General features: G+C 54.2%; 1 protein-coding gene across 1 annotated transcript in view; it reads left to right on the plus strand.

The window, feature by feature from the left end:
* Positions 1–4,000: 4,000 nt before the first annotated feature.
* Positions 4,001–21,387, plus strand: part of DGAT2 (diacylglycerol O-acyltransferase 2) — a 32,368-nt gene continuing 14,981 nt past the window's right edge. Inside the window, exons 1-2 of the mRNA XM_072725949.1 lie at positions 4,001–4,232; positions 19,498–19,626. Coding sequence (XP_072582050.1) covers positions 4,193–4,232; positions 19,498–19,626 — 169 coding nt within the window. The 5' untranslated portion in view covers positions 4,001–4,192. The remainder of the gene's footprint in view (positions 4,233–19,497; positions 19,627–21,387) is intronic.

The raw sequence follows: 21,387 nt of genomic DNA on the forward strand, positions 1-21,387 counted from the left end.
TACATATTGCAACAGAGAATTCTAAAATGGGGCCTGGGCTGTTGTGATGGCTTGTTCCCAAGGGTCTCAGCCCTGCTCCTCACCAGCTGGCCAGACCTGTCACACAAAATGTGGCCAAAGGCTATTATTGCCCAGTCCTCCCTAATGCTTGGCCTTGGAGCTGGGAAGCTTGAAACCTGAAGACATCTTTCATCATCCGTGTGGGTCTTCTGCCCTATGTCCATGTCACCAAATCCTGGAGATTCTAAAACCTCAGCATTTTCTTCAGCCTTCTTACCTTTGGCCCTGCTATCACTTTAGCTTAGCCTGTGGCATCCTCATCTCTCCCTCCCTCCTTCTTCCTTCTCTTCTTCCTTCCTTCCTTTCTTCCATCCAGCATTACCCACATCCCTCCTATAGGCCAGGCCCAGCATTGGTATTGGGACATAAAGCCCTCTGATTCCACCTTTGCCCTCCAGTAGCCTCTCCTGGCCAAGACAGCTGTGTAAACATTAAGAGTACAGGTGCTCTGAAAGAGAAAAGCCAGGGGTCTGATGGGGACACAGAGCTGAGAGATCCTCTGAGGGTCATGTGCTGCATACCTTCCATTTACCCTCCTGGGCCCCCACTCTTTACCTTTCTCTATCCTGCACACTTCCTGAATTCTCTGTATGGACTGCACTATTTGGCTTCCTTACCTTCTGGCTGATGGGCAGCCCTGAAGGAGACTGGAAGGAGGGACAGAGAGGGACCCTGCCAGGTCACCCCTTCCAGGGTTTCTATCAGGCAGCCTGCTCTACATAGCTCCCACCCTGCTTGGCTTCCTCCTTTTGGAAATTCAAGCCACATCCCCCCCTGCCCCACCACCACAGTGTTACTAACCTTGGGGTACTGCACCATCTCTTGAGTTTTCTCTACAACCTGCCTATATTTTTGCAAAGTTTTGGTATTAAAATTTCCTCAAGCTACCCAATGACAGAGAAGTTGTCTCCTGCAGGGACACTGGCTGATACCAGACATAGGTTGTCAGGAAGGATGCCATGGAGGTGATAGCTGAAGGTGTTCTTGTTTAGACAATGATCTTTCTAGAGCACAAAACTAACTGACTGTCACCCCTGCTAAAATCCTTTATGGCTCCCCATTGCTCTGAGGATAAAGTCCAGACTCCTTTGCCTGGCATCTAAGACTGTCCACCATCTGGCTCTTGATGATCAAGCAGCATGTGGTTAGGTCACTCAGGAGGACAGTTGGGGACTTGGAGGGAGGGGAAGCAGTTCCAATAGGGGTGCAGTCATGCCACAAAGCAGCCCCACCAGGCAAATTCCTGGCCGAGGAAGGAGGAGTGGGTGAGACCACAGGGCCATGCCAAGATCTCCTCGCCCACCCTCTCTGAGTGAGCTGAGCACGGGGAATGCGTTTGACCCAGACTGGCCCTAGCCTTGGGCACGAGAACTGGCTCAAATCCTGGCCCCCACACTGACATCTGGAAAGCTCTTCAATTCTCTGAAAATCAGTTCTCCTAACTGCAAAATGGGAATAATCTCACAGAGCTACGGGGGAAGTTTAAAGGAGGTAATGCTTGCGAATTTGCTTTTGTTAAATAGTTCTAGTATCGGGGCTGGACCCTCCCCAACCTCATGAGTCAGGGAAAGCACATGGGCTAAAGGTTCAGGAAGGCTTGAATGTAAATCCCAGCTTTACTACTTCCTCACTTTGTAATCCTTAACAAATCACTTTACCTCTCTGGGCGAAGTGGGGTAATAATTACCCCCTGCAGAGCAGCTATAAGGATTGAGCAAGTGCATACAGAATAGAGCCTGGCATAGAGTAGGGTACTTGGTAAATGTTTGGTTTTGCCTTTCTCCTCGTGCCTCTCTTAAGGCAAGTGTCTTCTCTGCCTTGCGGGCTGGCCCCAGTGCAGTAGAGGGAGGGGCTAAGGCTGCTGTCGCTCTAAGGAGTCTCAGGTGTGCAAATGTCCAACCCCCACAAATTACAAAGCTGCACCCATAATTCCCAATGGCAACACAATACTGGTGACTGAGGATGGGTGGGGTGTGATGGGACACATCACCTTTGGTGAAGCCCACCTTGGTCAACTCCTGCTTGGCAGCTTGACCTGGCCTCTCTATCCCTTTGATAGAGAGGGTTTGGTCAAAGCACCCACGGGCTGAGTAGGGAGAAGATAAAGGAAATGTGACTCAGTTTCCAGAGCCATCCTGCTCACATACTGTAGGAAGAGCAGGGCAGACCATTGCAGACAGGAATGTAAGGATGTTAGGATGTGCGGGGAGGGGGCCAGGAGAAGTCAGTGCCTGGCATGAGTCCCCCATGCTCACCTCATGCAGGAGACAACAGTCTGAGGACAAAGAAAGCTGCCACATGTGTGTGAAGGGCCAAATTGGAGCTACATTTTACTATTCCCCAAGCCCCCACCATACCACCAACCCACCTGCTTGTTCTTTCTTTCTTTCTTTTAAAGATTTTATTTATTCATGAGAGACACAGAGAGAGAGGCAGAGACACAGGCAGAGGGAGAAGCAGGCTCCTCACAGGGAGCCCAATGTGGGACTCCATCCCCAGACTGGGATCACACCCTGAGCCAAAGGCAGATGCTCAACCGCTGAACCACCCAGGAGTCCTTCACCTGCTCTTTCTAACCCTCCAATCAAGGTACTCTTCTCTCCATACCTCTCTTTTGGTCCATGCCCCACAGGATGAAGTCCAAGTGTCTTGGCAGGATTACAAGGCCCTTCAGATCTGGTCCCTGTACATCTGTGCAGGCTTGACTTCTATTCCCCTGCCTGCATTCCTCTTCTAGCCACACCAGGGCGCTCAGGGGGCCCATCTCCAGGCCTTCACTCATGCCGTGGCCTCTGCCTGGATGCCCTTCTCCTTCCTCTCAGCCTGGCATAAACAAATTGATCTTCTCTGGTCCAGTGGCAAATGGCATCTGGCAACACAATACTGGTGGAAGGAGTATTCCCAGTTTAAGACGTTATGTCTGTCCTTCTGCCTTGCAGACTCAATCTGCAACACTACTGATCAATGGGCAATGAAGATAATTTTGAAACATATGCCTGACACTATGCAAGGCTTTTTTTTAAAAATGTCTTACCTCACTTAGTTCTTTTTTTTTTTTTTTTTAAAGATTTTATTTATTCATGAGAGACAGAGAGAAGCAGAGACATAGGCAGAAGGAGAAGCACCCTCCCTGAAGGAGCCGGATGTGGGACTCGATCCCAAGACCCTGGGATCACCACCTGAGCTGAAGGCAGATAGATGCTCAACCACTGAACCACCGAGGGGTCCCATCTCATTTAGTTCTCAAAGCATCTCTCTCTCTCTCTCTCTCTCACACACACACACAAATAATTATTATTCCCATTTTACAGATATGGAAACAGGTTGAAGGAAGGCAGGGCCAGAGTGCAAAGCTGCTGTGCGCGAACTTCCCCAGGAAGCGCATCCAGTGCCAGCGGAAGCAGGGGCCTCTGTCCTCTGTCCCAGCACTGCCAACAGCACCTGTGGGTGGCGGTCTCTGGCCCCCGCCCCCCCCCCCGCCCCCTCACCCACGTGAACATCCCTCCCGCAGGGACCGGGCCGGCTGGGCTGGGGCCGCGGCAGCCCGCAGGGCAGAGACGCTCTGTGGGGTCTCCTGATAACCGGCTGTTAAGGTAGAGCCAGCGTGGGTGGCTTAGGCCCCTGCACCGCCACCGGGGGCAGGACCGCGGCATCTTGGCCGCGTGCGGGCGTGCAAGGGGGCCGCGTGCGGGCGTGCAAGGGGGCCACGGGCACACGCACCGGCGGAGGCGCTCGTCCGGCCGCACGTGCTGGGCGTCGGGGCCCAGGAGCCGCGGGGGCGCCGGGGGGCAGCGGCCGAGCGCGCGGGGAGCAGCCCCGGAGCCCGCCCCGCGCGCCCGCGCGCCCGCGCCCGGCGCCCCGAGGACGAGGGGCGGGGTGGAACGGCCGGCCCCGCCCTGCCCGCGTCGGGCCGCCCGCTGTGAGGTGATAAAGCGCCGCGCTCCGGCGCCCGAGCGCAGTGGCCGCCGCCGACGGCCCGCTCTCGGCTGCTGCTCGGGCTGCGACGGGCGCCGAGCCCCGCTCCCCGCGCCGCGTCCGCCGTCCCCCGACCCCCGAGCTCGGCGCGAAGCCCTGGCCCCGGCGGCCGGGGCATGGGCCAGGGGCGCGGGGCGGTGAGCTGCAGCGGCTCAGCATGAAGACCCTCATAGCCGCCTACTCGGGGGTCCTGCGAGGTGAGCGGGGGGGGGGGGGGGGTCTGCGGGGCCTCGGCCGCCCCCATCCCGGTGGGGCAGTGGGAAGAGGGGGTCTGCGGGGCCTCGGCCGCCCTCATCCCGGGGGGTGTCTGCGGGGCCTCGGCCGCCTCCATCCCGAGGTGAGGGGGGGGCAGCGGGTCCTCGGCCGCCCTCATCCCGGTGGGGCAGTGGGGAGGGGTGTCTGCGGGGCCCCGGCCGCCCTCATCCCGGGGGGGGCAGTGGGAAGAGGGGGTCTGCGGGGCCTCGGCCGCCCTCATCCCGGGGGGTGTCTGCGGGGCCCCGGCCGCCCCCATCCCGAGGTGAGGGGGTGTCTGCGGGGCCTCGGCCGCCCTCATCCCGGTGGGGCAGTGGGGAGGGGTGTCTGCGGGGCCTCGGCCGCCCTCATCCCGGGGGGTGTCTGCGGGGCCTCGGCCGCCCTCATCCCGGGGGGTGTCTGCGGGGCCCCGGCCGCCCCCATCCCGAGGTGAGGGGGTGTCTGCGGGGCCTCGGCCGCCCCCATCCCGGGGGGGGGGGTCTGCGGGGCCTCGGCCGCCCCCATCCCGGGGGGTGTCTGCGGGGCCTCGGCCGCCCCCATCCCGGGGGGGGGGGATCTGCGGGCCTCGGCCGCTCCCATTCCTGGTGGGAAGCCGCGGGAGGTTTTCCGGGGAAAGGACGACGGGACGAGGGCTCCCAGGGAGGCAGGAGTGTGTGCTCAAGACGGGAGTGCGAGGGCACGTAGGTGGAGGGCTGGCCCGCCTGCAGGCTGAGGTCCCAACCCCGTTCCTCTCCGAAAGCGGCGCCCTGCCCCGCGCCTCAGGGTCAGGGAAGAGGCCAGGATCCCGGGGACCTGACAGGCGCAGGCGGCATGGCAGTCAGTTCATGCTGGCTCTGGCACTGAGTTTTTGCCACCTCTGTTACATCACTTTCCTTCCCCCAGCTTGTTTTCCCCGGTGTGTGACATGAGGTTGATATTTAACAAGCCTTCCCCAACCCCGAGCACTGGCCACACTGGCCCTGTTCCCTGGCAGTTCCCTCCTCTGTCTTCTCACCAGATGGAACAAGCCCTGAGCGACTGGATGGGGCAGAGTGGCAGGGTTTTGCAATCCCCCGAAACAGCCACCAGCTGGGGAAGGTGCCTGGCTGGTGACAGGTGTGCCACACTGTCCTCTGCCCTACTTCCATCCTGGAGGCCCCGGCTGGGGAGCCCACTCAGCAGCAACGCACCCTTAGAAAGTGGAGAGGAGGACCGGGGTACCCTCCAGGAGGCCCAGGCCCCTCTTCCGCCAGTGTGGAATCGAGGCCCTTGGTGAATATATAATCATTCACGTATAGGTAGAGAAATTGATGGCAAGAGGCATGACCTTCCTGAGGTTTCCTTAACAGAAGCCTTGGCCAGGGAAGACACTTGGGAAGTCACCACAGCTGTCCTTGGTCTATGTGCGTCTTGAAGTTTCCCTCCCTCCTCCTAAGTCTTTATTCTGCTTGCTGAACCTCTCTTACTTAGCATTATTTCTTCGGTAACTGACAGTCGCCTACTCTACCCACCTTCATTTTAAAAATAAAACATACTGATTATTGGAATTTTGAAAAAATAATGAAACATGGGAAGAAAAGAACAATTGCTGGTCCATGAACTATCCAAAAATAGCTTCCTCTTGCCATGTTAGCATATTCCTTTCCAATGTTATTTATGCACATTGTATAGAGTTGAGGGCATGCTACAGATACAGTTCTGAATCCTGCCTTCTCTGAGGATTTCCACTAGAGCTCAGAGTCACTTATAATATTCTAGTGGCTGCAAAGTAACCTCATTGGGGCTATATCACAGTTTAACTGTGTCCTGGGCATTGGCATTGCCCTTGGAGTGCTGCTCATTGCCCTTAGAGAGATACTGAGCTGCCCTTGCCATTTTGGGGACAAGCAGCCTGAGCTGCCCCATGTATCTGGCCCAATAGCATATGACAGCCTCTTCTCTTATTTAAGAAAGATTTTCTGTTCATTGTACCCTTTTATGCCCGCAACAAGGAAAGGAAGGGACTTACCCATATTCATGGTTTTAAAATGCTTTTGTCTCCTGGGAATGGGACTGGTGTGCTCTCTATGGTCGGGACTGGTATGCTGTCTATGGTCGTCCTTCCTGGAGATCCCCTCCCCTTGCCTCTGCTGTCTACCAGCTGGGAGCCGTGTCTTCCAGGAGCTGTTGACTCTGGTTTTCAACCTCGAGTTTGTATTTTAGGAGGACTTTTAGTGAATGATTTTGACCAAGTCCCATAACATCCTATCAGGAGCATTTCCCCATGTTGTTTTCAGATCTTAAGAACTCCTCCCCTACTGCCCCCCGCTTTTTTCTTAACTGGCTGCAAGGAATACCATCTTAGGATCTAGCAAGGGCTGGTATGAAATGCAAACAAGTCGTATGTTAACTCTCTGGATCTACTTTGGCGAAAGACTGGGTGGGGTCAGGGAGGGTGCTGAAGCAAATTTTAGGTTATCTAGGTATCTCCATTAGATCGGCTTTTTACATCCTTGGTCTTTGAAGACACTCCTCAGTGGCCTGATTTGCCTCTCTGGATAAGTGTCCACTGTTGTGAGGTGGTGAACACCTCGTCAGTGGCGATATTCAAGGAGAGACCATGGATTCTGAGAAAGGAAGTCCTGTGCTAGGTGAGAGATTGAAATAGGTACCTTGGTGACTGGTTTCTGGGCCAAAAGACAAAGCCAGCTGTGGGAGCATGGGTGGGTGGGTGTCTGGTGGGGGAGGTGGGAGTCCTCTAATGTCTGGTAACTTCTAGTCTCTGAAGAACTATCCTGTGCCTGGGGTGGAGGCTGCAGAGTTAGTCACATTTGTATCCCTGCTTTTGTCCCTGGACCAGAGGCTCTTCAGGTCAGAGCCCTCTGACGCCTGCCTAGATCCTCAGGGTTTAGCATGAGACCCAGCACAAAATGGTGGCACCTCCAGGAAAATTCTGAGTTGATTTTTTTGTTCTGTGTATCTCCAAAAAAACAAGGCCAGGAGCAGGGGTGGGATTACAAGAGGCAGGTTTTGATGTCATGGAAAAATCCTTTCTAACAGCTGTTGAGGACTGCAACAGGCTTGGTGTGGATAGAGATGGAGCTCCCCATTACTGGGGTATGCAAGTAGGAGCTTGGTAGGGAGTGAAACTAAGAGGCTAGATTGCTGGGTAATTGGGGCTATGGGTTGACAATCGCCCAACCCAGTCCTAAATCCTAGGATGAAAACATCACTCTCCTATTCCCGTCCCCCCCATTTCTTTACAGCTGTCTCCCTTCCCCTGCACCTCTTCCCTAACCACACAGAGGCCCCTTTGGGGTTATCTGTGCTACTAAGGGCTCCTCTGTATTGGGAAAAGAGGGCTAAGAGTAATATTTTATTGGCCGGCTGGGTGACTCAATAGCCGATGTGGAAATCCTGCCCCACCCCCATCCTCCCACCTCCAATTCAGCAGCAAGTACTTGAGTCATAAAATCATAGCTGTCTGTTGGTGCTGGATCTGGCCCAGCTCTCACATTCCCTATGGGATATTGAGGGCTCCAGAGAGAAGGGGCTGGTTCAGAGTTATCAAACCCAGGATTGGAACCCAGATCCATCTCCCAGTCTGTGACTTGTCTCCTTAACCAAGAGAGGAGGTGAAGGGCTGAGCACCGGGCTCTGGCTATTGCAGATGCCCAGCAGTTTCCTGAATGAGTAAAGGTTGCTCCCAGTCTCTGGGACGGGATAGTAGATCACTCCTTGCCAAGCTTTTTTTGCATAAGCTGCCCCAATGGTGGAGACACCACAGATCCCCAGAGCTCTGATGTCAGGTGATGAACTGCCAGCTGCCCCTTCATTATATGTCAGATCTTCCAAACTCTTCCAGAAGGCCATGAAGCCCCACGTGAGCAGCCCCCACTGCCTCACAACCTCATCTCCTACCACGCCATGCTCTAGAACTGCCAATGGTCTTCCCTTTCCTCCAGCATTCCCACCAGTTCTGTCCTACCCCAGGCCCTTTGCATGAGCTGCCCCTCTGTCCAGATCTTCTCATGGCTGCTTTGGATCCTTAGCCTCCTCTCAGAGACCTTTTTCTGGCCATGCCATGTGTAGAACAGCCTCCTAGTTACCACATCTTGCTGTATTGTTTCTATCCCTTCTCGTTACCTTATAATTTTTCGTGCGTCCTTATCTGTTTGGTAATTACGTCCCCTGTAAGATCATCAGGAGGGAAGCAGGGACTTATCTTTCTCAGTGTTGTCTCCCTGGAATCTAGTATAGTGTATGGCATATAGTAGGTGCTCAGTAAATATTTGTTGAATGAGTGAATCATTAATGGAACCTTAGCCCTCCTGAGAGCTGCCCTGTTCCTCTTGGAAAGAAGTCCTGCTTGTAGTTTCAGTGTGATCCCTCAGTCCTTCCTCAGACCTCCTCTGTTCCTGCTTGTGCTGGGTACAGGGGCTGCAGCTGTTCCCTGCTGTGGAGATCCCTTTGATCTCACCAGGAATTGGCTCTAGGGCCAAGTGCCAAGTAGGGGAAGCTGGGCTCCCTCATGGTCCCCCTCATCACTTCCAGAGCTTTGGAAGCTAGAGAGCCAGGATGCCAGCCCTACCTTCCCTCTCAGACATGGCTGGGTGGCTCACTTACCCTCTGGGGATCTCACTCCCCCATATGGAAAATAGGATCAGAAATCTCAACCTCTCAAGAATATGAGGGTATGAGTGAGCACGATTGGAAAGTGCTTTTTAAACTTGTGACACTCAAGTTCATCCCTGTCATTCATCCTGTGTGACACATGCAGCAGGCTCCCAACACTGTGGAGAGTGGCAGCCTCTGCTCTGATGTGTCCAGGAAGGCTTTGCCCCCATGGGGACTTGGGGTGTGGGCCTCTCAGTTTACTGATGGAGCACCTTCTGCATGTCAGGCTCTGTACGGCCCCTGCATCAGTCCACCCTGGCCCCTGCCTTTCAGGGGGACGTACACAGGACGGCAGCACACAGTGAGGCACACAGCGATGGGGAAGGAAGCACGGGGAGCTGTGGAGGCCTCAAGGTGAGGGTGGGACAGCTACATTATCTTGGTTGGGGTCAAGGAAGGCTTTCTGGAAGAGGCGACATTCTATCTGGATATTGAAAGATGAATAGGTGTTAGCAAGGCAGGCTATAGAACATTCAGGTATAGGGAACAGTATAGAGGCATGGGATTTGTCGGGATGGGCAGTTTGGCTGCAGGGCCCCAGAGTGATGAACCCACGTGCCAAGACCCTGCTACCAAGAGGCAGAGACGAGAGAAAGAGGTTGCTGTATCCAGGCCTTGGGTGGCACACCTGTAACCCCCTGGTTGTGCGGGGGAGGAGAAAGATTTGAAGGCTCCTAAGAAAGGTGCACTCAGACTTCTTGGCCTCCACCACTTCTCAGGTCTCCTGGGTATATGGAGTTGCTGCTGGCAGAGAGCCTGGGGCTAGGAGTCAGGTCTGAGGTCTCTCCAGCCCCTGTGCTGCCACTGAACCGCTCTGTAACCTCAGGAAACCACTGTCCCTTCCTGACTCTCAACTATAAAACGGGCAAAAGCCTGATAGAAGTAGCTGCCCAGGTTCTGGTTCAAACCCAAGGAAGCCAAACCCACAAACCCTTTAGGCAAATCCACAGACTTGGGAAACATGAATTCCTTTTTTTATTAGAGCAGATTTAAGAGTCCTGAGTAAAGGGCCAGGAACCTACCCTGCATCTGCTTCCCATGTAACCTGGCAAGACTGTGCCCTCTTGGGATGTTAAGCCTCGTCGCCGGTACAGTGAAGAGAGCTGGAAAAGCCGGTCCTCTTGGGTTCATTCCAGCTCTGCTGTAGAAATGGGATTTCAATCCCCTGACTGCTGTGGGTCCATGGGGCCCAACCTTTTCCTCATTCCTGTTCCCCACTTACCTTTGTGAAAATGGGCTCATGTCCTGCCTGGGGCCCAACTGAGTGCCCCAGAAGAGCTAGCTCCCCACACTTGCTCATTGACTAGGATAGGGGCCTCTTTGGAAACTCCTCAGTGACATACCCACAGGCTGGCGGTGTTGCCATGGCAACTCCTCCTACTTCAGTAGCTATTTTTTTTAATGTGCCAGAATGTGGGGGTGGGGAAGGCAGGCCATTGGGGTCCTAAGCAATCACCTCCAGGTTCAAGAGTCCCAGGAATATGACCTTCCAAGAGCCCCACTTCCCTCACCTCACCTCCCAGGACTCTACCCTACTTCATGAAAACCAAATACTTCAAAGTCCAGGCCTCTGGAGTAGCCCAAGGTGGGGGGGCTTATAGTCCTTTTAGGGATCTTTTGTGGCTAAAAATTTATTAGTAGATTCTAGCAGAGCACAGAAGGCTCAACTTGTGGGGACCTCAGATTTCAGCGAATCCAATCCAAATCTCTATTATAGTGCCAGGGGGGATCCTGAGACCTCAGGGGCAAGGGGGAGGCCCAGGGTCCCAGCCTATCTGTGGATACTGGGGACGCCCGGTTCCTTGCCATAATCCTACACAGGAGGTCCTGAGGCAGGAATCCACTGAGCCCGTAGAGTCCTGCTGGCCATGACGGGAGCCTCGCAGCCAGCACGCCCACCACAGCTGTGTGTCAGCTTCCCCTTTGGGCCAGATGTCCCAGCTGGCACTGCTTTAATGACACCTACCCCTGAAAGGAGAGGCTATTAGTCTTTCCAGGAAAGAGCTCACCAGTGCTTTGGGACCAGGTGAATGACTGGCTTATTGCCAAGGCACCATCTGAAGCTGGTGAGGGGAATGAGGGGAGTGGGCAGTGGTGTTCTCGGCCTTTGGGATGGAGCCCAGAACTCCTTGGCCTGACATTCCCAATACTGCGTGGCTCCCTACCCACTTTCTCAACTAGACTCACCCACTCACACAGTTGCTATGCTCCAGCCTGGCTGAACGACTTGGGGTTAATTCCTCCAATTTCTGCTCTGTCTTCCTTCCAGGCCTTTGCAAATGCCAATGCCAGGCCTCAAGCACCTGGGGTCCTGACCCTGCACCTTCCCCGTCAGCCTGGCTAACCCTTACTCATCATTTACACCTCACCTGACCTATTACTTCCTCCAGGGAAGTGTCTCTGAGAACATTCTCCGGATCAGGTTGGAGGCATCCCCTAGATTCCCCGGCCCTGACTTACCATCCATGCCTAATTGTTCATAGCCCTGTCTCCCCAGCCATGGCTGGGGGTACTGCCTGGGGGCAGAACTCAGCCTCAGCAGGTATCCAAGAAGCAGAGGAGAAGCAGCGTTTGGCAGCTCCCACCCTAGTTCTGCAGCACCAGGCCTGATGTATAAGGGTAGTTAGAAAACACTTGCTGAAAAAATGGTAGTGTTTGGGCTCCATCCTTCTCTTTCTTGCTCTGGAGCCTTCTGCTGTTGTCCTTGCCTTTAACTCCAGCCTGTCTAGCTGGAGGAGACCCGTCTCTCCTGGTTTCCCAGAAAGCTCCGTTTGACCATCTGTTGTGGCACACAGGTCAGTCAGCTGTGGACAGGGCCTATCTTTGTCGCGTCTGGACCCTGTCTGTTCATCTCAGTCCCCTCCAGCGTCCATTCACTCGGGAAACACTTGACCGAGCATCTGCTCTGTGCCTGACCCCATGCTGGGCAAAGGGACCCAGAAGGACAAGATGCGGTCCCTGCAAACAAATGCACACCCTTTCCTATAATGAGAAATGCTGAATATAGGGGTGAGGTCATCTTCTCTGGGGAAGAGTCAGCCAGGAAAGCCAGGAAGGTTGAGAAAAGTCTCTGAGGGGTCAGTACTGGCGGTATCTACCAAGTATGAGCTGAAGGACTGACCAGATTGGATCTGAAGGTGACAGGACACTAGTTGGTGGGGGCTGTAGGCAAGGGTAAAAGTGTGAGAGTCTTCCTGGAAGGAAAGAGTATCTGGCTGACGATGTGGTGAGGTACTTTGTGTGCAAGACTTACAGGAGCCCTGGCATGGACTAGGGCTCTGGTGGACGAGGACTGGGCATCTGCTGGAAGGTACCTATCAGGGGCCAGAGAAGAGAACTTGCCTCTGGCCTTGAAGAAGTAGCATCTGTTAGGCACTCAGCCTAGCTTCCTGGGCCTCCCTGGCACTGGAGGAGTCTGCCAAGGTCAGTATATCCATCTCTCTGCCTCTGTGCAGACTAGAACCCAGCCTCTTTGGAGCAATTTCCTCACTGTCCATTTGGCCACTGATGTCTGAGAGCAGAACTTAGGTCCAGGTGGCCCCAGGTGTGACATCCTTGGGGCTGAGGACATGAGCAAGATGACTTCCCTCCTCAAGGAGCCCCTGGAGGTGGGGGATCTGGGTGGCTCAGTGGTTGAGCATCTCCCTTTGGTTCAGGGCATGATCCCATGGTCCTAGGATCGAGTCCCGCAATGGGCTCCCCGCAGGGAGCCTGCTTCTCCCTCTGCCTATGTCTCTGCCTTTCTGTGTGTGTCTCATGAAGGAGTACATAAAATCTTTAAAAAATACTTTAAAAGAAGCCCTTGGAGGCTATTCACATCTCTGTGACCTCACTGGCATCTTCCTAGGCTTTATCAGGTGTGCCAGGCACTCTTTGTTTTTTTTTTTATAAGTTGTTTAGATTCCTCACCACAATCCTGGATTATAACTAAGGAAGACATGGAGTCCCAGACAAGGATGTGGCTTTCAGGGTCTCACAGCAGGCAAGAGTCAGAGTCAGGGTTTGAATATCACGTGTGCTGATGTCAACACCTCTGCTCCCAGGCAGGGCAGGGGTTGTTATACCCATTAGACAGGAGCCAAAACCAAGGCCCACTTGATAATTACCTAGCATTCACCCAGCTCTGTAGTTTTTATGAAGCTCTTGCCTATACACCATCTCATTTAAGTCTCACAAAATCTGGCGAGGTGGATCTTCGCCCCACTGCCCAGATGAGGAAACTGAGGCTTGCACAGGAAGTGACTCACCAAGGCTACACTTCCTGCTGGTTAGAGGCCAGGTTCTCCTGACGCCCAGCCTCCTGTCCTCTGCACCTTTTCCAGCCTGGAAGCCCTCCTCCCCTCCGAGGGGCCAATAGTGAAGGTGAGTGGAGGAAGCAGTGGGAGCCACCCCGCAGCATGACCCATGGCTGTCCATATGTGCTCCTGCCTTCTCATGGAGGATCCTCTTGCTCCCCTTCTAGCTCATCATCCCACATTATTTATCTTCAGCGCTCTCATCTGGCATCACGTCACACATTTACGTGTAGGTGCTTTATCTCTCCTGAGCTGGATTCCAGCCCCTGAACAAGTGCGGCTTTATCTGTTGTGCTCACTGTGGTTTCCCTGGTGCCTAGTTCAGTGCCTGGCACCTCCTCAGTGCTGTAGGCCTCAAGCCTGGTCTCTGTCGCGGCCCACCTTCTCCAGGAGGCCACTTTTGGCTCCTCAGGCCATTCCCAGCTTCTCTATTTTCAGCTTCCGTTTTCGGTAAATGTGAACCCCTGGGTCATTAAGCCAGCAGTTTATGGCTGCCTCAGAGCCTTCATTCCCACAGATGCCACAGTCACAGCACCTGCTTGCCTTCCCCTCACCTCCTGGGTCTTGTCTCCAAGGCCTTGCTGAGGCCTTGCTGCCCCCTGGAGCCTCCCCTGCCGGCACCCCCTCGCTCAGCCCCCTCTTCTCATAACGCACTGCCTCGGGGCTGTCACTTCCTGACAGACTCTGTTGGCTCACTTCTCCCACCCCTTGCCACTGTGGTCCGCGGTGGAAGCGATGGCAGTAGCTGCCATCTGATCACCTGACATATGCCGAATGTACCTCCCATGCACTGTTTCTTTTTCTTGTCATCCCAACAATCCTATGAGGTGGGGATTATTCTCCTCATTTTACAGATGAGGACACCGAAGCTGAGGGAGGCTGGGTGACTTGTCTCAAGTCACAGAGCCACGTGGGGGCAGAGCTGGCCAAGAGGCCTTCCTCAGATTAAGGGGGTTAGAGCTCAGATCCTACCCCACTCTGGCATGTGGAAGAGGAAGCCCAGGAAACCCTGGTTTCATCAGCCTGGGTGTGGCCTCCCTGGTCACTCTGCTATCAGATGTTGGGCAAGGAGGTGTCCACACAGCCATTCCCACCGCCATCCCAGCCTAAGCTCTGCGACTGATTGGGTTGGGCCCCACCGCCATATAGGCAGCTCTGGCTTAGCCCTGGTGGCGGCAGCCAGACTTGTGGGAGCTTGCGGGTGGGGGGTTGGCATCCCTTGCATAGCCAGTCTGTGGGATGATGTCCCTGGGAGGGTTGGGGCATGGTTGGAGGCCAAGCAGGTAGCCCTCCCTTAAGTAAGAGTATGTTCCTGAAGTCTGGGTGTGCGCTGGGTGTGCACTGGCTTGTGTAGTGCGAACCCGCCCTCAATAGCTTGGCATCACGGGAATGATGAGGGACGCAGAGCCCACATTCCAGCCTTGAGTCCTAGCTACCCAGTACCCTGACTCCAACCTCTTTTGGCTTCACCTCACCTCAGTTTCCATCTCTGTGAAATGGAGTTGCCCATCCCCTTCCTGGGGAGTGCTTTGGGACTCTGAAGCCCAGATAGATGGGGGGCCTCCTTTCTGGGGATGAGAGAACTGCTCTGGCTTCCCTGGCAGCTCTACTCCCTCTGCCCTCCATCAATCTAGGAATAATGAGCTGTGTAAAGTAAGTGGTGAGAGAGATGGTGCCTGGGAGCAGCTGTTTGAATGCGCTGTTGGGGACATTTCTTCACAGGACTAGTGAAGTTACTCTATGGTCTGTCTTATCTCTCTCCCTGAGAAAAAGATATGTAGGTAGTGCATTTTGTTCCCATTGCAGTGGGAAACTCCTGCTCAGGCCGCTCAGTCTGACTTGGACATCCAGGCCTCCTACTGCCTCTGTGGCTCATGGGTCTTCGTTCACGTGCAAGCACCTTCTGAGCACCTTCTCTCACTGGGCCCTGTGCAGGGCTCTGGGCACATAGATGAATTGGTGTGAGCCCTGGCACCCAGGAGACACTGGTGGAGCAGGGTGGCCAGTGGGCACGGAGGGTGCTCTGTGCTCAGGGAGGCCAGGAGAGGGTGGTGTGAGAGCAGACTAGACTCAGCTAGATGCTGAGGTTCCCTGCCAGCCCGCTCCCCCGCCCCCAGACCTGGGGACAGTCAGGCTAAGTGTGAAGGTGGTGACAGTGTGGCATCTGATTGCAACACTGGCATCCACATAGGCCTCTTCCACAGCCTGGGCAGAAGAGGTGCTGACGGCTGAGTGGTGAGGGCCAGCTGTGACCTGGGAGTGCTTCCCATCCGCTGACCAGCCATACCAGGACTGTTGCTGGGCGGTGAGCCTCTAGGTCTGTCCCCAGGACAGACACCAGAGTGCAGCAAAGAGATTGTAGGATTCATCCTCCCCACCCTCACTGTAGAGATGGAGGAACCAAAGCCCAGAGAAGTAAGAGTCGCACAGGTGTCAGTGGCGGAACTGGGACCGAAACCTCAAGGCATGCTGCCATTTCACCTGGTCTGGCCCATGACCCAAAACCCTGTCCCCTCTCAGCTTCCCCCTACTTTGTTGTGGGAAGAAGAGAGAAGGAACTTGGAGAGACCTGCCGTCGGGAACAGAAAGAACCCAAGCCTAGAGGTCGGACCTGAATGGAGTCCAGCTATGCTACTCTGGCCGAGTAACCTTGGCCCTGTCACTTTTTTTATCATCATCAAAATGGGAGTGATGATGCCACAGTAAGGGATCAAGGTGCCTGTGACAGTGCTGTGTGGGCCATGTGGGCAGCGCACCTGTCACCCAACTGTGAAGAGAGGAGCTAGGGAGCCTGAGGAACAGCCCGAAAAGAGACCAGTTCTTTCTGTCACTCGGCAAATCTTTGCAGTGTTTGCTCCAGGTCAGGCCCTGGCAGGCCACTGGAAACCTAGATGTAGATCAGACCCAGGTCAGGCTCCATCTTGGGAGAACGGAATTATAATCAGCAGCTAGTACAAGGTGAGGGGCGGTGGGACCCAGAGGGGGTCTTCTTTCCTCTCCCTTATTTTTCTATTCTGTGGGCCTCTCCTGACTTCATTCCAGATAGGTTCTCTCCATGGGCAGGGGGCAGGTAGGATGGCTTCTGACAGTTCCAGGTTTGCTTGGCCTTTAGTGTCTATAATCCCAGAGAAAGAATGACAACCCCTCTCCAAAGGCTTACACTTTCTGGGTTTTGAAGGACAAGCTGCCTCATCTCATTGTCAGGGTCTCGTCAGGTGGGCACAGCAAGGAGGGATTTTCTGGGCACAGGAGCAATGACTCAGCGTCTCTTAGGTCCATTCGGGGCTTCCACTGGGGCTGGGGTTCAGTGTCACGGGCAGGCCAGCTCCAGGGCTGGGCTCTGCAGTCAGCCAGGTAGGGATGGTCTGGCCTGGAGGCAGCCGAGTGGGTCAGGCCCGAGGAACAGAGTGGCAGCTTCACCCTGGGCTCCCTCTCTGGGCAGCCTCTTACTCTGACTTCTACAGAAACACCTGTCATGCCTTAGTGGACTTGGCATTTCCTACGTTGTTGCAGAACGGACTGTGGATGATAGTTGGAGTAAGGCAGAGTGAGAACAAGCTGGGCAGCGTAGAAAAAACCTGCCTCTCACCACTTGCCACGGGGCTGGGGCAAGTTCTTTAGGCCCCTTCTTCCTGTCTGGTTAATAAGGTGAGGGTCGCACCCCTTCCTGCACTCTGACTGTATCTAATTGTGAGAGACCGCTAGTAAATTTAGCAGATGGATTTGGATTAGGCATTAGGAAGAATTTGTCTTTTCGGTTGTTTCGATGGAAGATATGTCACCAGTGTGGAATTACTGGGCAATCCCTCTCTACGCAGGAGAGCTCCGTATGATGAATGGAACCAGTTGGCTGGCCCTGACCCAAAGCAGGGGCTGGCCGGCGAGAACATTCCTTAAGCGCTTCTCATGCTGCTGGCCTCGGGGTCCTGTCTGCAGTAGGAATAGGTCACACGAAGCAATGTCTGATGCCCTTCCCTTCATTTCCTTTAATTCCCTGCCTAGCAGAAAGTGGAGGCCTGCAGCTCTTCCCCCTGCCTCCTTCCCTGCTCCAGACTGGCCCTACCTGAGACTTGGGCTGAGGATCTTTGTTAAAATGCAGATTTCAATATGGTAGATCCAGCATGGAGTCCCAGACCCTGCATTTCTAAACAGTGCCCAAGCCCCAGTTTGAATAGGAAGGTGCTGGAGTACATTCTGTCCTCTTTTCAGCCAGGGCACCTAGTCTGCCCCAGACCCAGAGCAGGGACTTACCTACCCTTAGTGCCATGGCTCCTGCTTCACTTCATCTAACACAGCCTGGGGGCCTGGGTGGGGGGAGCTGCAAAGTCATGACTTGGCAGGCTAGCCCTGGGATCAGGGATTCAGGCCTGTGCTTGGGCCTTACTTCTCTCCCCCACACACCTACACAGGTCTTTCCCTACTTCTGTACAGGTTTACCGGGCCCTGAACATAACCTACCTCAGACCTGCAGTGTCCTATATACAAGAGCCCTTTGTGCTTGGCACCTGCTGTGGAGGAAAGGGAAGTTCCCTGAGCAGGGAGCAGGAATCTGTGTTCTAGCCCTGGCTCTACTTCCTACTGCCTGGGTAACCCTCGCAAATGAGTGCCCCTCAGTCACCTGAGGATCCTGTTGGGCCCTATTAGATGATCCTAAAGGAAGGGTCTCAGGCTCCAGCACAGGTTTTGGGGAGGTGTGGAGGTAGAAAGGGCCTCTGGTGGTAGGATTTTCATTTAGAGGGCCAAGGAGCACTTATGGCAAAATGTCTGTTATGCCTCTGTGGCCCAGCTTCATTTGCTTTTGTGTTTACATACTACCCCTTCCACCCAGTTACACCTGCAAAGTGGTAGATGTTACTGAGCACCCATAGGTGCCATGCACTGAGGATATGACCAGGAGCCCTTGAGGTCTTGCTTGTTAAGTGGAACCAAGGTTCCACTAGTGTCTAGTTCTTCTGCTGGACCATGCCCCCTTCTTCTGATCCATTAGACTAGGTACAGGAGATAGGACTGGTGTGCCTGCCTTGAGGTCTGGTGTTATCTGTGTGTCTCCTAAAAGTTAACTTTCAGCCAGTGAGGTTTATGTCCCTTCCTAACTCTGTTGTGACCTTGTTGCTCTCTAGATTTTGAAGAAATGCAAAGGCTTGAGTGTAAGCCCCTAACCCCCTCTCCCAGGAGTAGGCCAGTGTGAAAGGTCATGAAACCCTCAAGGACAGCATTGTGACTCAGTCCTTGGGCCTTGTAGAGTGTCTGGTGTGAAGGAATGTTTGAGCAGCATCTAGTAGGCACACAGTGAAGATGTAGAGGGTGAAGAGCATGCAGTTGGCGCTCAGTAGACATGGGGGTTGGAAGTGGCCCTCTTCCTCTGGTCCAGCTGCTGGAAGGAGTGGGGCTATGATTAGGAACCTCACCTATGATCTTCCCCAAGGCTGCCTCTCCTTCCACTGCCAGGCTTTTTGGCCCTACTGCCTACCAGCCACTGGAGTCCAGGGCATCATGCTGGGAGCAGATCCAAACAGCCAATTAAGTGGGTGCATCCTGTCCTAACTTCTAGGCTTGGCAGCCGCTTGGTAGCAAACATAATTGTGGCCCTCACTATCCCAGGCTTCTCGAAGCTCACTGGCCTCTGGGTCCTTTGGGGGAAGCAAAAGCTCCCACCTGATTCCTCTCTAGGCCCTGAGTTGAAGCTGAAAGTGGAAATTCCTCTAAAGGTGGCAATGGTGGTGGTAGTGGTGGTGTTGGTGTGAGGACAAGATGGTTCAGCCTGCTGGGAAAGGGGTCCTGGGGATGGGAGGGGGCAGGGATTGGGGTTCTCAAAGTACACTTAGAGAAAAAAACATTGCAAATTGGATATTGACCCTCTGTCCTTGGCCTCACAGGCATAGATAGCAAAGGTTAAATATTTGTACTAAGATCCAAATAAAGGATAAGGACAGAAGTTTGATTGGGGTGGAGGAGAGGGAAGAGAACTGGCAATTATGAAAAGCTTACCCCCACCCCAGCCTCTTTGGATACTTCATCTGGTCTCCAAAATGACCCCGTGAAGGGAACACCATTCCCAATAGGTACATATTAAAGCTAGGACACAGGGAAGCGTGTAAACAGCCCAGAATGACAAAGCTACTGGGTGGCAGGCAAATCTCCATTTGAACCCAGGTCTGTCTGATTTTGTGGCCCATGCTCCTCTCACACTGTGGGAGGTGTCTGTGCAGGTGGGTTGGTCCTGGGGATCTGAGACTGGAAGAAAGCATGGCAATAGGCTGACCTCTCCCCTCTGCTGCAGGCACTGGCTCCAGCATCCTCTCCGCCCTCCAGGACCTCTTCTCCATCACTTGGCTCAATAGGTCCAAGGTGGAAAAGCAGCTGCAGGTCATCTCGGTGCTACAATGGGTCCTGTCCTTCCTTGTGCTTGGTAAGCTGGGGCTCAGAGGGTGAGGGCAGGCAGGGTGCTCCTCAGCAGAGCTTAGAGCAGGAGCTCTGCTCTGCAGAGGTGAAGGGGAAGAGCATCCTCCAGCCCTTACCACCTTTTGGGTGCCAGGTCAAATACTCTATCCCCCTAGCCATGCGTGAGGACCCAGATGCAGTGGGAGGTGGTGATATGGGTCCCCTCTTACAGATAGGAAACCCAACTCTCACATAAGGTAAGTAACTTGTCCCAAGTCACCCAGATTTGAATCCAGGTCTCTAGAACCCTCAAAGCCTCTGCTTTTCCCACATGCTACCCTGCCTTACCCGCAAACATTTTACAGCAGGTGTGTTGCTTTGCCTTAGTGTGGTATGGTTGGTACCAGTTTGAGTGCTGACCCAAGCTCAAACAAGCTCTGAGACTTGGAGCTCTTTAAAAGTTAATTTCCTCATTTCAAATGAAGCAAAAGTGCTGCCTTCTTCACAGGGCCTTTGTGGGACTTGAAGGTAAGGAATGAGAACATGCAGCACAGGGCCTGGTCACGGTGGGCCCCCATTATATGGCAGCTGCTGTTGGGACATGCCCTCAAACCCTGCTCCCAGCTGTCAGCACCCTCTGCTGGATGAGGTCCCTACCTGCTCCCCTGGGCCCATTAAAAGCTTCCTCCTTTTCTCTCAATCCCTCCTCCACCAGAGGCTGTGGCTGCACCCGCAGGTTCAGCTTAGTTCCCATCTCCCTCCCTGACTTGCTACCCAGCCCAGGTTCAGTCCATGGTGGATTGTCTGGGAGGAGGAAAGAGCCCATGTATGGGCCAACCCCTGCTCTCCCAGCAGCCTTACTTCTTCTACCCACCTCTGTGTTCTTGGCGTAATGAGAGGCCTCCTGGCGTGTCAGAGCAGAGCATCACAGAGCACATTCCCTTGTCTGTGGGAGAGTCCTTCTGGGCACAGCACTCTTGAGGATTATCCGGGATGATGGGGATCATCAGGAGTTCCATATCAGTGCCAAGGCATGGAGACCTCTGAGACCACATTTCCACGGCTGTTCCATGCTGCCCCTCCCTTCCTTTGCACAGCAGAGGGATGGGGCAGGGTGCTGTTTGTCAAGCCCCCTCAATGTGTCTTTCCCTTTCTACTTCATGGACGAGGAAGTAGAAATTTACAGAGCTTCAGTGACTCTCTGAGACTGTGAAGCTCATCAAGTGGCATAGTTGGGATTTGGGTGGAAGCCCAGAGTGCCTGCCGGGGAGCCCACCTTACTGGAGAGCTCCGAATTAGTGGGCCTGGTCTGAACCAGTTTTCAGCTTTGGCCCAAGTGTAGATTTTAGGGAGAGGGCCACAACCCGCCAAAATTAGGTGAAAAATTCTATGTGAGAATATATGTACCTTTCTCTGGGGTGAAGGGCAATTACCATCCTCAGATTCTTATAGAAACATATGGCCTCCAATAGGATAAACACAGGTCTGGGGAACAGTAAATTAAACTGACTCCCTTGGGGCTCAAACCTCCACCTTGGCCTACTTTGGGCTGCTTATTAGGATCCTAGAGCAGAGAGCCCAGGAGGGCAGAGACTTGTCCAAAATGAGGAAGGAGTGGGACCAGGACAAGACCCCATGGACTACAGCCTCCCAGATGTCTGTGCAGTCTGCAGCACCAGCTCCCTAAGTCCCCATTTGCACCCAGCAGCCGCCGTTAGCCCTGTCTCAGTGGGTCAGACCCATGCAGTATGCAACAGGGCCTGGCCTCAAGCTGTAGGTTAGCAATTGA

This window comes from Vulpes vulpes, chromosome 11 (assembly GCF_048418805.1).
Source record: "Vulpes vulpes isolate BD-2025 chromosome 11, VulVul3, whole genome shotgun sequence".
In the NCBI taxonomy this organism is placed as follows: domain Eukaryota; kingdom Metazoa; phylum Chordata; class Mammalia; order Carnivora; family Canidae; genus Vulpes; species Vulpes vulpes.